This window comes from Colossoma macropomum, unplaced genomic scaffold (genome assembly GCF_904425465.1).
Source record: "Colossoma macropomum unplaced genomic scaffold, Colossoma_macropomum, whole genome shotgun sequence".
Taxonomy (NCBI): Eukaryota; Metazoa; Chordata; class Actinopteri; order Characiformes; family Serrasalmidae; genus Colossoma; species Colossoma macropomum.
This window is the reverse complement of record NW_023494791.1, coordinates 24,060,448-24,075,392: the sequence shown is the minus strand read 5'-3', so window position 1 is coordinate 24,075,392 and position 14,945 is coordinate 24,060,448. Positions and strand designations below refer to the sequence as shown.

General features: G+C 36.3%; 2 protein-coding genes across 3 annotated transcripts; one reads left to right on the top strand and one right to left on the bottom strand.

Moving 5' to 3' along the window:
* Positions 1–1,005: 1,005 nt before the first annotated feature.
* Positions 1,006–8,475, top strand: dennd10 (DENN domain containing 10). Its single transcript, XM_036574548.1, has 9 exons — positions 1,006–1,607; positions 2,941–3,137; positions 4,019–4,098; positions 4,279–4,427; positions 5,220–5,331; positions 6,126–6,226; positions 6,666–6,773; positions 7,065–7,159; positions 7,248–8,475. The coding sequence occupies exons 1-9, from the start codon at positions 1,562–1,564 to the stop codon at positions 7,413–7,415; spliced, it is 1,056 nt and encodes a 351-aa protein (XP_036430441.1). The 5' UTR covers positions 1,006–1,561; the 3' UTR covers positions 7,416–8,475.
* sfxn4 (sideroflexin 4) lies at positions 8,259–14,909 on the bottom strand. Of its 2 annotated transcripts, XM_036574550.1 has the most exons (15): positions 14,835–14,909; positions 14,669–14,744; positions 14,480–14,545; positions 13,725–13,787; positions 13,005–13,031; positions 12,748–12,802; positions 12,600–12,625; positions 12,394–12,447; positions 12,237–12,299; positions 11,977–12,045; positions 11,762–11,852; positions 11,114–11,229; positions 9,202–9,287; positions 9,003–9,120; positions 8,259–8,765 (listed from the first exon to the last, which is right to left on the bottom strand). In XM_036574550.1, the coding sequence occupies exons 2-15, from the start codon at positions 14,705–14,707 to the stop codon at positions 8,688–8,690; spliced, it is 951 nt and encodes a 316-aa protein (XP_036430443.1). In that variant the 5' UTR covers positions 14,708–14,744; positions 14,835–14,909; the 3' UTR covers positions 8,259–8,687. The 2 variants fall into 2 exon arrangements, with proteins under 2 accessions (XP_036430443.1, XP_036430442.1); XM_036574549.1 differs by having other exon boundaries at positions 14,669–14,895.
* Positions 14,910–14,945: the final 36 nt, after the last annotated feature.

Here is a 14,945-nt window from a genome sequence, read left to right as displayed (position 1 = left end):
ACATGTCCCTAAAGCTCTAAGATTGATTAATCATCCCTACATTACGAAACGACAACGTTTTAAAAAACAGGTTTCACGGTAATTCCGATTTACAAGAATTACAGGAATTAATTTTAATTAATTTAACTCCAATGTAGAGAATCTCCTAATGCGGCAGCTGATCTGCTCATCATATTCACATCATAATCCTCCTCTTAATCCTCACAGTCATCTTCGCTGTTGTCATAGTCTTCATTATCATCACCATTGTCATCATCTCAGTCACCACCATCCACAATATCATCAGTCTTTTCATAAAAGTAGCCAAAGCAACCAGTATATAACTAACGAAAACCGCATTTACCGAGGTCAAAACCATTTTTGCCGTTGAGGTCATTCATTGAAGTTTGTTAGATTGGGATATTTTTGTGAAACACTTTGATATGCATTTCTATATATAACATTATGTTTATTAATAATAATATTATTAATTATCATTATTATTATTATTATTAGTAGTAGTAGTAGGAGTAGTGTATGGAACTAGTTGATGCTTGGTTTAGCAAGTAATATGCGCACAAACATATTGTAGTAATAACATTTTGTTTAAAGAACTAGAGGAAAATAGAATAGAAAAATCTTAACAAAATACTAGTTAAAATTAATAGTAAAGAAAACACCTTTTCATTAATTAAATTTCATATAATTCTTTTTATTTATGTTTGCAACGTAATTTTCACATTTTAATACTTCATCAATTGATTGTGAACTGTATAATCTTACTTAACGTTTGGCACAAAATGATCTATAATCATATAGTTTCTTTACTTTCTATAGTCAAATCCATAGTCATGTCAGTCAAATTAGTCAATTAAAAAAAGCATCATTGTGGTCAGTGGTGGACTGCCCCCCACACTGGCGAAGTGTTCTAGATAAAGAGGGTCTGAGGACGGATTAGGGCGCATAGCTGAACCTGAACAGACTGTCGGATTGAGCTTTCTTCATTCTCCAGTCCTGCAGTGACTCCACCAGCACATTAGGGGGCAGCCTGCTGGAGACAGTGCTCTAACAAGCCCGGAAGAATCGCATTCACAGATTGCATGTTGTAGGCTGTGTTTTCCTTAGTGAATGTTTGTGCTGAAAGAATCAGAAACTCTGTTTTTTTTTGCGAGATGACAGCTGCAAACTGTAAACAGCTGTTGTGTGTAGGATCTGAAATGCATTAAAGTGCTGCTGTCTAGTCCGTCCGAGCTGAAGCAGCTCGCTAAACAGCTATAAAGAGCCTGGACTAACTCTGCGCTCTCGGTGGAAGGTTTGAAGATTTGAATGACACTGCAGAAGTGAGAGTGAAGGCAGTTCAGAGGAGCCGCATTGCTGTTCTTACATTTATATTTTACCAGCAAACTGACAGGTCGTTTTTGCTTTGGAGCGGGGTGCAAACTGCTGCAGTGCCCTATGAAGCCCAGTGTCCAACAGGCGGACCCGTGAATAACCGAGCTGGTAGTGACTGACCGAGTCAGTGTCCTGCACGGACTGACTGTGTAGCTGAATTTTCGAGGCACGTCAAGCTCAGGAATGGAACATGGCTGTTTCTGAGACTCAGCTAATGTTGAGTGTGGGACTCATTGGTAAGAGCCGTTTATCCACACACACGCACTCATCTACTCATCTACATTAGTGAATTTACACCTGCAGCAAAACAAGACATTTTATAAATCCACTGCTGTCTTAAAACTTTCCAGTTTTTTAAACCCCAAATGTTTTTCTTTTTTTTTTTTTGTTTTTCTTCTTCTTTTCTTTTATTGTCTTTTTTTCCCTCTGTTGATGTTTCACAAAGTAATTCAGTGTGATATGTGAATGTTGAGCTTTAGTGTCTTCTACTTTTATTCTGTTATTGTATTAAAGGTTATTCACAAAAACACAGCACAGAAAATAGGAAGTATTGAAGTATGAAATGCAGGTGGACCAGAGGACTAAAGCTGGAAAACACCTTTTAGAGACTTTTGCATTAAAGTTTCAGTATGATTGAACGGTTTCATGTGGTATATGAACATTGTTGAAGTTTCAAAATGTTCTCTTCTCAGTCCACAGGGTTCATATGAGGTAACTGAGCTGCTAAACAGGCCATTTTGATTTTATTGTTTGTGTGATGTTATAAAACATATCCACTATTCATCCTACAGTTCCTAGGCCTGTCCCAAAGCCCACATTTGCAGTTTGTGGTTTTTGCACACTAACATGCCTTATTTCCAAATGTATCGAAAGTGTACAAGCACTTGTTAAGATCGCAGTTGTGATGATGTGGATCTCATGTTTTGTGTGAACTGTGGCACATATCCTTAGTTAATACCGCTTCAGTGCAGCCTTTATGAAAGGGTGGGTTAAGTGTGTGTTTGTTGGGGTCTTGTGCACTGTGTTTTTGCACATTTGAAAAATGGGACACACAAAGTACATAAATGCACATACAAGTACACAAAACTGCTAGTGTGAGCTTTGGGACAGGCAGTTTATCTCTGCCCATTCACATTGTAGTTAGTTATAAGGAGTGTTTCAGCCCAGACTGAATGAGGCACAATAGGGGGCAGCCGGTCAGCACATATATCAGTCTTAAAGGCACACTATCAACAGCAGTTTAATTCAAACAGATAACAAGAGATTGAAAAATGACCATGTAAAAGTAATTATGTCTATTTTTGGTCCATAAATCCCTACAAAGGCAATCAGTAGGCCCCGGGGAAAACTAAATGCATGATAAGTGTAGGATATGTTCTCTTTAATGCAGTAGTTTTCAAACTGGCCCTCTAGGCCCTCCAGACAGTCCACATTTTTGTTCTGTTCTTATGTGTTGAGAGTCAGGTTGGAGCAAATATGTGAACCATATGCAGGCCTTCAGAACTGATTGAGAACCATTGCTTTAATGGTACTGCTGTTGATGACTAGCTCTGAATTGTCTTTCCTCAGAAAAGGATGTGAATGGAGACACACTGTGGGTGTGGTGTTACCCGTCTGTCAGCACAGATCTGCGAGAAGTTCTTCTGCGAAAATGTTGCTTGACATCAGACAGTACAGTGCTGCACACGTTTGTGTTTGGGCAGTACTGCCGGACATGGTACTATATCAGTACAGTGGATGTCCAAGAGCCCACTGTTCTCAAGAAGGTAAGTTCCACAGCTCTGTGTAACTTCATTCTGAGAAGCACTGGTGGCTTAAACCAGAGAACCTCAAAAGATTCAAAGACTTTGTTCAATTTTTGATATTCAAACTCAAGTTTAAACCTTATAAAATCACTGCCATGTGTAAGACTGTTTGAATGCTGGAGTTTAGACTAGAACCCATGCTAGAAAAATGTAAAGACTAAAGAGAATAGTGTTTAATAATACAATGTAACATGAAAATGAATTGTCAAATGAATAATTGTGATCAATAACAATATCAATAATGTTTTTTGCTAAACTGATTGTAATAATTTTGACAGGCCTAGTAGATTTCATTTGAATGCACAAGCTTGCTTGCTGTGTAGTAGCAACAAAACGTATTTGGAACATTTTAATTTACCACGGGGCACAACAGAGGCGATTTCCATAAAATGACTTTCATTTTTCTGCTTAGTTTTGGAGGTCTAAATATGGATATTGGGTTGACAGCAAAACTTTTGAGGTCTACATCCATCGTAATCAGCTCCTTAGTTCATGGGCAGCTCCACAGGGTCACAATACTGAATGCTTTAACCTTGTTATTCCAAACACCTTATTCGCCTCAACTTTTCAACATAAAGTTGGCAAATATGACCTAAATCTCTGCAGTTTCACACTAAAATTCTAAACAACCTTTAAGGTCTGTTGAGCTTGGTTTGGATACATCATCTGTCAGTGACATAACAATAAACAGAAGTTCATTAGTTTCTTTCAGGCAAAGTTTGACGTAGTTTAATTTGAGCATGTATTTATTGGCCTAATTTTCATTTCAGTGTATCTAATGTTATGCCTAAAGTTTTAGGGTGTTAATTCACTAATCCTAAAATATTTGTTTATCCCTGAAGGTTACACATTTTTCTATAGTTATTACAGCCAAGGATTTCAACCCTGAAAAGTACGCTGCATTCAGTCGAGTTCTTTGCAGGTGAGCCATGTTTTACTGGAATATGACAGTATATCACATAAGAAGTTCTGTGCAGTTTCCGTTGAAGATGCTAGTCATTGACTTTTTTGATCAAATGCTATATTTCATCTGATATGTTTTTCAAAATATGTACTCCTGTACTGAAAACGTTAAAGGGCTTTGTGATGTGTGCTTCATCAGGATGTACATCAAACATGGCAATCCAGTAAAGATGATGGAGGGTTACATTGCTGTCCTAACTAAAGGCATCTGCCAAAGTGATGAGAATGGCTCCTTCCTCATCAAGGATTATGATGTCAGAAAAGCCTATTTGGCTGGATCCATAAAAGGTAAAATATTATCTGCATATATCACTATAAAAATAATATCAGCTACAGAATGAAAATCGATGTACTGTACATAAAAATGTTGCTACAGCACAGCTACATCTTTTTCTTATTAGCATTGTTGTCTGTGGTTTCTTCCTTTTACTTATAAGGACTTTAAAGCTATAGTTTGGTGTAAACTCAATTACAATTTTCCTTGCACCCCAGATGTAGTCAAAAATGGACAAACCTGTGGACAAAACTTTACTTTTACCCATTTGTATAGATCGGTTGTCTGAAACCACAGAAGCAAGTCTAAATGCTTTGTGGTTTTAGGCTACTTTGTGATGACATAGTTTGCACAATGCTATATGATATGCAGTTTGTGCAGTGCTAATTGGTGGTGTAAGCTACTATTAAAAGTTAGCTACATTAGCTTCGTAGCTCCAGTAGCACCAAGCATGTCTTTTCTGACTACACAGTCGTTCAAAGGTTTAGAATCACCATTCAAAAGTTTGAATCACTGTTTTAAATTAAAAAAATGTTGAAACAGGACTTAATATTAATATATATTAGTATATTATTATTTTTATAAATATTTATTATTATAACTACTATTTCAATTTACAATATTGAATAAAATAAAAGCAATTATTAATATAAGTGCATAGTGTAGTGTATGTTTAATGTAAGTAATTATCATAATAAGGAGGATTAGTATTGCACACTTTGTCAGTTCACAAGGATTGGTGTACAGGGCTGGAGTAGCTGAGATCAGCCTGTTTAGATAACTGTTCTTGTGTGTCTCTGACTCAGATGTGGTATCTCAGTTTGGGATGGAGACCATCATCCTGTACACAGCGCTGATGCTGAAGAAAAGGATCGTGATCTATCACCCTCGTGTTGAGGCTTTGCTCGAGTTCACAAGGTAATCACAGCAGTGCTATAATTCATTCTAAGATAGGGTTCAGAAGTGACACTGGTGTTGATCCCATGCAGTTGTTATGTTCTGGAGTTACATACTGATAAATGTATAGCTGTTGTAAATGTATACCTTTGGCTCATTGCGAATAAACATTGCTGATCACTATTGTCTTGAATCAGTGGACAGAATTAAGGTTTTAGTCCTGTTGTCATGTGTTGTCTATAGTTATGAATCTTTCAGAATGCAGTATGCTGTAATTGTATTAACATTGAAGGATGGCAGGATCTCCATCCCTGAGTGGCGTACAGATTTACTGGGTGTCTGCTTGATTAGAGTGCAGTAAATCACTTTGGGTTTCTCAGTTGACTAGAGCAGTGGTTCCCAACCGTGGTCCTGGAGGACCCCCTACCCTGCACATTTTAGTGTTTGCTCTGCTGCCAATACACCTGATCAAACTAGTCCGCTAATTAAAAAACCTACTTTAGAAGTGGGTATGTTTTGGCAGGAAAACAAAAATGTACAGGGCAAGAGGTCCCCGAGGACCAGGGTTAGGAACCACTGGACTAGAAGAAAAAGAGTACATCACTTTCACTAGAGGTTTAGGCTTGTTTCCCCTAGAGGAAATGCAGGTGGCTTCATTGTCAGAGATTGACCAATGGCATTACTCTCACTCCTCTTGTATTGTGACTAACAACCACAATATATATATATATATATATATATATATATATATATAATATGTATATATATATAATATGTATGTATAGATATTATTGTGTGTCTATCTTCAAAACCAGAGCACTTCCAGCCCTGACATGGCACCGGAAAGACTGGTCCATTCTGCACCCTTATGTTCATTTGGAGGACAGAGAGCTTGACAACCTTAGAGTGTGTACAGGTATGGAGGAGTTACAATTGTTACAGTATTCATAGCTCAGAATTAAATAAATAGATGTCACTACATCACTGCAGTCTACAATCTTCATTGATGTAAAGTTATGATTTAAATCTTACATTGTTGAAGCTATAGAACTGTTTTTGATATAGAAATAGGTATGAGGTTAAACCTCACCAATGGAGGGTTAGGATCAGTTTTCAGGGATCAGGATCAGTAAATAATAGTGAAATAATTTTTATAAAAGCTGTCAATAGAAGATTGACGCCCTCTGATTGTTTATACTGTAGTGCAAGTTGCTTTATTACTGATGATGCCTCTGGTACCTTGTGATTTATATAGGGTGATGGCCTGGTTATCTCAATACCGGCTCAACATGTTGTATAACTATAAATGTTGCCCCATTTCACATTAAGATTGGTAATGTGCTCTGTGTGCTCAGGATATGTTGCAGGATTTGTGGATCCTGAGGTGACCAACAGATCAGATCTCTTTGATGTTTTTGTGAATCTTCCGGACGGTGAAATCACCATATCTCAACATGCCAAAGGTGAGATATTTTCTCTCTGCTTCTGCTGAAATAAAATTTAAACTTAGAGTAAAAGCAGGTTGGGAAGCCAGTTTTTCAGTATATTGGGAATTAAACTTTTAAGATTTTGGTGATATATATATATATATATATATATATATACATATATATATATATATATATATATATATATATATATATAACCTTATTTTTATCATATCCAGGGATAGAAATACTATCCTTTTTGCCATAAAACCCTGACTGCTTGACTGCATAGTTACACTGCAAAATTTGCTTGTTGCCCCTGTACAGAGGCAATGGCTATGGGAAAACTGCATAAGGAGATTGGCCACTTTATCGTCCAGTCTGCTGAGGACAATGACCGCACAGATGTACAAGTTATCAAGGTGAACTTCTTTAAAGAGGACACTTGCGAGGATACATTACAATTTTGTGAGAAATTCGATAATTTAATTTTTTTCTGCTTTTAATCAGGATATCTCGATGAAGACCAAGGAAATCCTCAGTAACTTGGTGTCTCTTGCCAAGGAAGGGGAGGATGCAAAGTTGACTCTGGAGGCACTGAAGCAACGTCATTTCCCCCTGGCAACCGAGAACTTCCTCTTCCACTTAGCTGCAGCTGAGCAGCTCCTGAAGATCTAATGAATCAGAGCTCTCCATGAACCACTCAGATGCTTCAAAGTTATTGCTAGAGCTGGAAATGACCATGTGACCACATGATTTACTAATCCTAACACAGTTGCCAAGCTGAATTTACAGAGAATTTTATAGAGATTTTATGCCATAACATTCTAGGACATAGCTGGTGCTAGTCACATTCAGGCAAGAATATTATGCAGCTGTTCCAATTCTGTGACCAAGACTGTGCACATGTGTTTTATTTTTTTTTTCCCAGAGATACTTAGATATAAATAGCATATACAGGTGTGAATCGATTAGTTATCAAATTAAGTTGGCACTTTGATATTTGAGCTTGAAAGCAGTTTAGATGGAACACGCATTCCATCAGACAGCTGTGAAAATGAAGATTTCAGACTTTCATATGTTTACTTAAATTTGTCAATGATCTGCACAATGCTAAGAAAAGCCTTACGGTTGCCTTTCTTATGCCTTAAAATGAATAAAAGCATTATTAACCTATAGATTCAAAATTCTATATTGCCTCTGATATACAAGTGTTAAGATTCGATTGTTTCTTTAAGCACTTTTTCTCAATGTGATCCATGCTTTAAAACTGTCCTCTACAGAAAGATTAGGAGCAGTACTACATTAAGTCTACAAGTTTTTAACTGCATACACAACATGAATTCATCCAGTGTTTATATTTTATTACATGCTCCCTTTTGCACAAACTATATTTGTTCTAATGAAATTGCGCATTTTACTGTTCTGCTACATTCTTTTCAGTGACATGATAATGTATCTGAAAACATCTGAATTACACAGTATGTATTTTTCAAATGTACAGGTGCACTATTATTTTATGCCATGTTATTTCCCTTGCTAAGAATATATACAACAGATCACTAAATATTTGAAAACGGAGTTCTAGTGTAAAGACTTCAAAATGAACTGAGTTGAATTAACACTGAAGTGATGGCAATATGAATGTGCACATAACAGCAATAGTAACATTATTTTTGTTAACAATGCTCTGTTCTGTTTAGCTTAAAAAAACTATTAAATCAAAACTTTCAAGTCTCTTTGTTTAACGTGATGATTTATTGGAATAATAACTTAAACTGCACATTCTCCAGTCTTGAAAACTCAGTCCGAAACCTTTTGGTAGAAGTTGAAATTATACTCACAAGCATAATAGGAAACACAGTGTGTCTACATTCAGGTGTTAATTCCAAAGCAGATGTAAACACATCACTAAATTATACCCTACAAGTGTTGCTTCAGACATGACAGTTAAAGTCCTCTGTGGTAAAACAGTTGCTGGTCATCAGTTAAGGCCTGCAACTCCTTTTCTACTTGCTGCTTTTCAATCTAAAAACACAAAATAACATGAGAAAGATACTGTGCACTCAAAAAACCATTACCATTATAATTACACAGTATTCAACCCTTGGTAGCAGTACAACATGAAACAGAAATACAAACGTCATTTAAAACAAGGAAAACAGTTTACCAACACAGGTTGCACAACTAAAGAGCAATTCTGAACTCTGCACAGTGTAAAACAGCATTATAGTATTGTTTGATAGTTTGTCTTATGTAACTTACCTTGCCAAGTTGTGGAAACAAACTGAAGGACACAGGAATCATCAAGCCAAGGACAATGGCAGTACTAATGTGTCTAACAGGAGCAGCTATCATCAGGTTCCTTTGGACAAATTTTGCCCTGAGATGAAGATGCATACGTATTTAGTCAATGAGTCTCTGACTGATTACCTACTGAAATGAGCGGTACTGACTGTAATACCTCCTAAGAAAGTAGAGCAGTAAAGTGGGCACAGTTGCAGTGGTACCAAAAAGGGTTGCTCGAGATATGGCAGTCTCTTTGACAGCCTGTGAGAAAAAGAAAATGGTTGAACAGTGGTGTAATATATTACCCAACATCATACCATGACTCAGTGCCTATGTTATACAGTACTTTGTCAGAATTTGCAAGAACATCATGTTTCAGCTTTTGACAGCTTCTTCCCAGCAGAATTAATCTCACATTTAATATTTTACCCCACATATGAATGCTAAAATACCTAATTCTAGCAAAGCACTACAACAAACCTATACAGTCATCAATTTTTGTATGTCATGCTACAGATTTCCACCTATACTGCAGAAAATATTCTACCTTAGGAGAGAAAACTTGGTCAGTATTTTGAAAACCATGCTTGATACTAGTCTATGAGTAGTTTACAAACCCAATTTTAAAAAAAGGTGGGACAGCAGGTGTAATGCAAATAAAAACAGAAAGCAGTGAAATGCAGTATTTTATTGAAAGATATTTAATATTTTACCTTATCAACTTTATTAATTTTTGTAAATATACACTAATTCCAAATGTGATGCCTGCAACACATTCCAAAAAAGTCACAGGGACAGGGGCAGTGTTAGAGGATTGTGGAATAATCACAAACACCTGGTTTATAACTTTCCTCAGGTCAACAGGTAATAGGTGATGTGATCATGACTGAGTATAAAAGTTTTAAGTACATTTCTCAACACACGATTGCAAGAAATTTCGGGATTTCATCATCTACATTCCATGACATCATCAAAATATTCAGAGACCCTGGAGAAATCTGTGCATAAAGGGCAAGGCCAAAAACCAATACTGAATGCCTTTGACCTTTGATCTCTCAGATGGCACTGCATTTAAAAAAACCAACCCTTTTATAATGAATATTAAAAAATCCTTCTGTAATGACCATATGGACTCGGAAATACTTTGAAAAAAAAAACTTGTCAGAAAACAGTTCGTTGCTGCATCTACAAATGCAAGTACACAAAACAGAAGCCATCTATCAACAACATCCAGAAACACAACCGACTTCTCTGGGGTAAAGCTAATCTGAGATGGACTAACACAAAGTGGAAACCTGTGCTGTGACCTGACAAGTCCACCTTTCAAATTGATTTTGGAAATAATGGATGTCAAGTGCCACGCCAAAAAGAAAAAAAATGAATATCCTGCTTGTTACCAGTGTACCAGCGTCTGTCATGGTATAGGGGTTTGTTATTGCTGATGGCATAGGTAACATTCACATCTGTGAAGGCATCATTATTGCTGAACTTTAATTAATAACAGAAAGGAGTTAAAGAGTTAAAAGGAAAGATGAAGTAACACAGTGGTAAACATGCGACTGTCCCAACTTTTTTGGAAAGGCATCGAATTTAGAATAAATGTATATATTCAAAAAACAATAACGATAATTAGCTGAAACATTAAATATCTTGTTTTTTTACTGTTTTCAACTGAATACATGTCAAAAAGGATTTGTCACTGATTTCTGTTTTTATTTACATTTTTCCCAGTCCCAACTTTTTTGGAAAGGAGTTTATACAACATCACTTTTAGACTTGTGCTGAACCTTTTAAGATCTACTCATCATCAACCAACTCTGAACTTCTTTTTTACTTTCATTTTTAAAAGTAAACTGATTTTAAAATGACCTGAGAATTTTACTTTCGTTGAAAATATTTCAATATATATTAGAATCAATTCCAACTTTGCAAAATAGGTGCAGCTGAATCGCCACCATCTGATCGATGCATCATAAAGCATTAAGGCATTTTTACAGCCATAGTGTACTCAAGCAAACTGCACTGAATAAAACCTTCAGTGACCACCTTATAAGGCACTCCATTATTGTCTTCAGTAGTTTTCTCACCTTAGATCCAGCCTTCTTTGAGACACCAACTGAATTTCCATTAGAATCAAAGATCTGTATTCCATTCTCTGATTCCTCACTTCTCACCACCATAACACTGAAGGCAGCCAGAATAGCTAGAAAATGTACATCCATCAGTTGTAGTTGCAGTACATACAGTATAAATTCAAAGCAAAGATAAATTTAATATTCAGTGTACAACAAACGAGCAAAACAGACATATCAACAAAATAATCCCAAAAGGATTAGCAGGGAATGTGACCACACTGAAATAAAAATAGTATACTTTGCCAACATTTTAAGCAGGGGAACTTATTGTGGAATAAACTAATATTTACTCAAACAATTTTTAAGTTTTCAGGAAAAATTAAAAGGCAAGTATTACCTAGAAATATTAACTTCTGATCCTGGATCAAATATATGCTTTCAAAATATACACCTTCAATGAACAGTTTACTTCAGTTAAAATTATTCTGGAGATTTAACTTACAATTACTTTGTTAATTTACTTAGAAAATGGGAGGCAATCAGTTTTCTAACTTTTTTCTTTGATGTAAACAATGTTTACAGTGTACAGTGTATGAATGACTGGAAAAGCATGTTGGAAGTATCAGAGAATTACATGGTACAGAAAAGTGCTTTGCTGACCTGAAAGAGGAATAGGCAGCACTGACCTACAGAAGGCCTGAGCTACAGTACTGCTGACTCTCATGCGTTGGATTACAATTTGAGGAAGGGCCTGAAAATAAGCACATTGTGGGGGGAAAAAAAGATTACATATCCGAGGATAACACCCAGTGTGTGAGACAGTTCTGACATTTTGTATTGTAAGAACAACAAAGATTCCAAGAAACAGCTCTCACCCCTACAACTGTTGAATATGAAACTGCTCCGACAATAAGCAGGGGCTGCTTTGCTGATGTTTTATTTCCCTTAATAAATACAAAGAACTGATTAAGTTGTGCCCACATGCTTGACTCCTTATTTTATAAAGACGAAATGGCTCAGAGTACTAATGTACTCTGGAAAAACAGATACAATTTAATCAAGTGAGAAACAAAATTAGTTGTTTATAGTGGTCTGGTTTTGCAGGAATGCAGTGGAAAAAAACAGTCTTGGTTACCTGTGTGGCTGTCGTATTTCTGCTGGCATGGTTGAACCCTGCACAGTAACTCTGAAGAATAAACTGCAGATCGGAAATGTGAAAAGATTGTCACTCTGTCGTGAAAAAACAATTACAAAACAGAAATAGTTATGAAACTCCATGAAAATGCCATTACATGCCAGAACAGGGCAGGTCTGACTCCTTTATGAGGCAAAAAACTTGCTACAACCTAAATGACAAAAGAGAAATAATGAATTAGATTTTTATGGACATAGTTTAGATATAGATGGAGTTTTCATATCTGCTACAATTTACTGAATATACTGTACAGTGTATGAGAAACATACATGGTACTAACGTATATTGAACATCAACACTCACCAAAGGAACTGATATGGGCAGAAAAGCTGAAAAAGAAGTTAAAGGTAAAGATAAATTGTTGCTGTCTAAATTAAACAAGGTAACTTCATTGTTTCTAGTTTGGGAGTTAAAGAGTGCCGTATATTTAAGATCCATAAATGATTGTTACCTTGAGGACGAAACACTGGGGAAATCACTGCTCCACTGTCAGCATGGACAGATGACTACTCATGCCAACAAAAGCAGTTCGGTTTAATATTTCAAATTGAAACTCAATCAAGGCAAAATAATCTGACCAATAATTTCATATATCAAGTACTCATTTTATTTCTTACTCTGTTTGATTTCTGTAAGTAATTGTCAAAATATCCTTCAAAATATTACACTATTATGGTCATTTTGGTGAAGGCGACAATCGATACTCACCACAGAGAGTGTCCAAGCATTATGAATCTAGAGAAATAAAGCATAAGGAAATATTCCACAGGACAGAATATGAATAAAAAAACTATTTTATACGTCTACTAAGTTCTTGGTAGGGGTGAGCAATATGGTGATATTTTATTATTATCACGATTACGTCACAATATGCTTTTCTGAGCATATTGTGAATATCGTCAGCACTTAAAGAACGCTGACCAACCTCATGTTTAATTTCAAAGAGAGCTTAAGTCCTGTTTACCGGCAAACACGGAATAAAGGTTATTGGGCATAATCCACCAATGTCTTCCCAAGTTTTTCTTAAATGTGTTCTTGAGAAAGGTCCTAAGAAAAAGTCTACGTAAGAATCATGATGTGTTCTTAAACTACAGAATTGTTTGCGCCTTTGTGCTCGTGAGTGTGTGTAGATTCTGTTCTTACCTAAGAACAAATCCTAAATAAGAAGACTCTGGTGAATGTCAGACTCTTTGTGAGTACTGTGTAAGTGGGTTTTAATAAGAATTTTTTTCTTAAGAATGGTTGGTGAATGAAGCCCAATGAACTCACAGATGTTGAAAGTATTTTTTAATTGTTTTTTGTCAGTTCCAACTTATGAAACCTCAGAAAAACTAAATATTGTTATAGATGTTGTGTATCATGAAAATGTCTATAAATATCACGATATTATATTTTTGTCATATCCTCTACCCCCAGTTCTCAGCCTACCTTTTCATTCTTCTGCTGCTTCTCTTCACTCCTGAGCAGACAACGGGCCTTTTCTATTTCAGCCTGAAAATGAAAGCAAACACGTTCCTCTCTCTTGTGAAAATTAAGCATTTCTGGTTTTACAAAACATCACATTAATGTGTACAAGAGCTCTGGAATAAAGTCTACTATTTACATGAAGAATGAACTACAAAAAAGAAAGTTTGGAAACTGGAAAAATGCAACATTTTTCAAAAATGTTGCAACACACTGAAAATCAGTACTAAACCATAAGGAACATTCCTCTGCAGTCAAGGCACTAATAACATAATTTAGGCAGAATCGCTGACTCAGTGCTCTACAGAATATGTGCATTGTCTGGGCAGACTGGAATAAAATTCTTCTGAGCTTGTGTCTAACGTTACAAAGTGAAATACAATGTGGACACATTTCATTGCTGTATTGTTTTATTGTGTTTTCAAGTTTAAATACCAAACTGACTTTTTCTCAGGATAAAACTGTAACTGTGGACCTGATCACGTGTCCTAATCTGCTCCAGAAAGACATTTATGCATTCATGTGGCTGTGAAGAAGCACTTCACACCAACAAAATCTAGATCTACACACTTAAAAAAGATGGTTCTTCAAGGCTTCTACATGCAAAGAACTCTTTAAGCATGCAAATGGTTCTGAATAGTACTATTCCCTTTACTAAGAACGCTTAACCCTCTTTTTAAGTGTGTAGGGTCAGAGATAGAGATGAATGAGCCACTCACATCAGAGGCCAGCAAGGAACTGGGGTCAAGGAGATTGAACCAAATGCGAAGCCTGCTGAGGAACGACTAGAAAACATTGCAGATAGTATGGAACATGTAAATAATAATAATAATAATAATAATAATAATAATACATTCATTTAATCAAACACAAGCCTACTAACGTTACTGTAACATCACTGTAAGCACCTTTCCGTTGTTTTGCCAGTATTCCAAGTTCAGGTCCATTTCAACGACCTCAGCGGACAGTTTTTTAAATGTTAATCTGAAATGATGTGCAAATCGACTGAAATCTCCACATTAGGAATGATAGAAAAACAGTGAGTGAAACACGAACAGAGTTTAATCTGCATACTGTGTAGGTCAAGCAGGCGGCGCGCGCATGTTTGTAGCCGAATTCCAGTTCCGTGCGACGAGCCGATGACGTAAAGCGCTCCTACTGCGCAGCTGCGTCACACGCGTGTTA